This window comes from Quercus robur, chromosome 2, assembly GCF_932294415.1.
Source record: "Quercus robur chromosome 2, dhQueRobu3.1, whole genome shotgun sequence".
NCBI lineage: Eukaryota > Viridiplantae > Streptophyta > Magnoliopsida > Fagales > Fagaceae > Quercus > Quercus robur.
In genome coordinates this window covers 52,766,506-52,768,418 of record NC_065535.1, presented here as the reverse complement: position 1 = coordinate 52,768,418, position 1,913 = coordinate 52,766,506, and the positions used below count along the sequence as shown (strand labels likewise).

General features: G+C 35.4%; 1 protein-coding gene across 1 annotated transcript; it reads left to right on the top strand.

The window, feature by feature from the left end:
- Window positions 1–742, top strand: LOC126706712 (late embryogenesis abundant protein 2-like). Its single transcript, XM_050406251.1, has 3 exons — window positions 1–86; window positions 178–246; window positions 453–742. The coding sequence occupies exons 1-3, from the start codon at window positions 33–35 to the stop codon at window positions 525–527; spliced, it is 198 nt and encodes a 65-aa protein (XP_050262208.1). The 5' UTR covers window positions 1–32; the 3' UTR covers window positions 528–742.
- The last annotated feature ends 1,171 nt before the right edge of the window (window positions 743–1,913 follow it).

The following is a 1,913-nucleotide window of genomic DNA, read 5'->3' as shown; positions in this document are numbered from 1 at the left end:
CTACGTGTTTAAGTTCCAAGCAGAAAGTGAAGATGGACACCCAGAACGCGAGTTACCAAACTGGCCAGGTCAAGGGCCAAACTCAGGTGACTTCTTATCCCTCTTATAGTAGCATATCAACTGAAACTCTACATTGCATGCATTTTATTATAATGTGTTATTTTTGTTTTGGTTTAGGAAAAGGCAAGCAACATGGCAGACAAGGCGAGCAATGCTGCCCAATCTGCCAAGGAATCATGCCAAGAGGTTCAACCAAGTTTTTCACTTTTTACTACGAGTTTACAATTACAAATGAACATATAACAAAATGCTTCTCTTCTCAAGTATCACAAAAAAATGTTTTCATATCAAACTAGTTTAGTTTGATCCCAAGGACTTTTCACTTTGAGACAGTTCTAGTCCCCAAATCTTTGTTAATTTGCTTACATATGGAATTCTGTTGCAACTTGCAGGCTGGTCAGCAGGTGAAGGCTAAGGCACAAGGGGCTTGTGATGCTGTTAAGAATGCAGTTGGAGGAAACAAATGAGACTAATATTATTGGAGCTCATCATGCAAGACCTCCCCAAATAAATATTTGTGCTTTTTTAACATTTGAGTAATGAATTTTTGTTTTCTTCTACTTTGTACTTTCTTTTGTTCTTGCTCTCATAGAACTTGTTGAATTTGTTTTCTGAATTAACAAGGGAACTCTTTTATAGATTTTTCTCCATGAATTCGAAGATCATGCACAAGTTTTCATAATATCTATAGTTACAATTCAAAATACCTGTCTACTGCAATAAAAAATATATATTAACGATGCAATCCACAGCATATAATTCAAAAGATGAGCAAAAAGTTCACTTAATTCATGCAGCTATGGAATCCAGGGCATTTCGTGTCAAATTTTTTGGCAGCCTCTTAAATACAATTAATTGCAATGCTTCAACATTTAAAATTATTTTGGATAAAAGTCAGTAAATCACAATGCTTCTATTAAACATCTCATGTAATTAGAAACCGGTGAAGTTGAGTGTTTAATTACCACATTTTGGAGCCTGCCACCATTCCCACATTTTCTGTATCTAATTGCCCTTTAAATCAAGGGCATACCCAATATATTTCTACGAAAGTGATTTATAATGCTTCTAAAAATTCAATAAAATTCCTGGACTTCAGCCGCCAACTTTACAAAGACAGTTCACCTCATTAGATATATCAGTAACAACCCTCTGAACAGCCTGTGGATGCAATAATCAGATAATGATTCTAAGTTGCAGCCACAAAAACCCAATAATTCTTCAAATGAAAATTCTAATTTGTACACAAATTTCGTTTGAAATAGATTCCACAAAATCCAGAGAGGAGGAATATAGATTGATATTCATCAAGTATCTTGAGCTAGACAGCCTTAGAACTTGAGGGCTACCTTTCTTAAAACATTATCCATCACCTATTCGTTTTAGATCTACCTGCAAGTATCTTGAACTACACCATCCTCTCCAACGTGGTATTCCAGAATCTCCTTGTTGAGAACTATCTAGGAAAAGTTTATTTTGATGAAATAGTGCTAGAAAAAGTGCAAACTTGCATTTGATAATTATTTGCTATCTTTATGAATAAAAGAACAATGACTTCAAGCTACTAAATAAGTCCATCGAATAAAAAGATACCACTGCACAATTATTGGCAGAACATTTTGAAGGCCTACATGATATCATTCAGGTCATTCAGGTACAAAAATCAATTTTAATTGCGAATGCTCATTGAAGCTATAACGACCCCACCCCATTTGTGTAGATATTGTCCATTTTAGGGTTTATACCCCTCATGGTTTTGTTCTTCCCCAGGTTGCGCTGAGGAAAAGGCCTCTACACATTGAATGAAGGTCATTCTTTATAGACACATTTCCATGTGCTTCCCTAGGCGATGT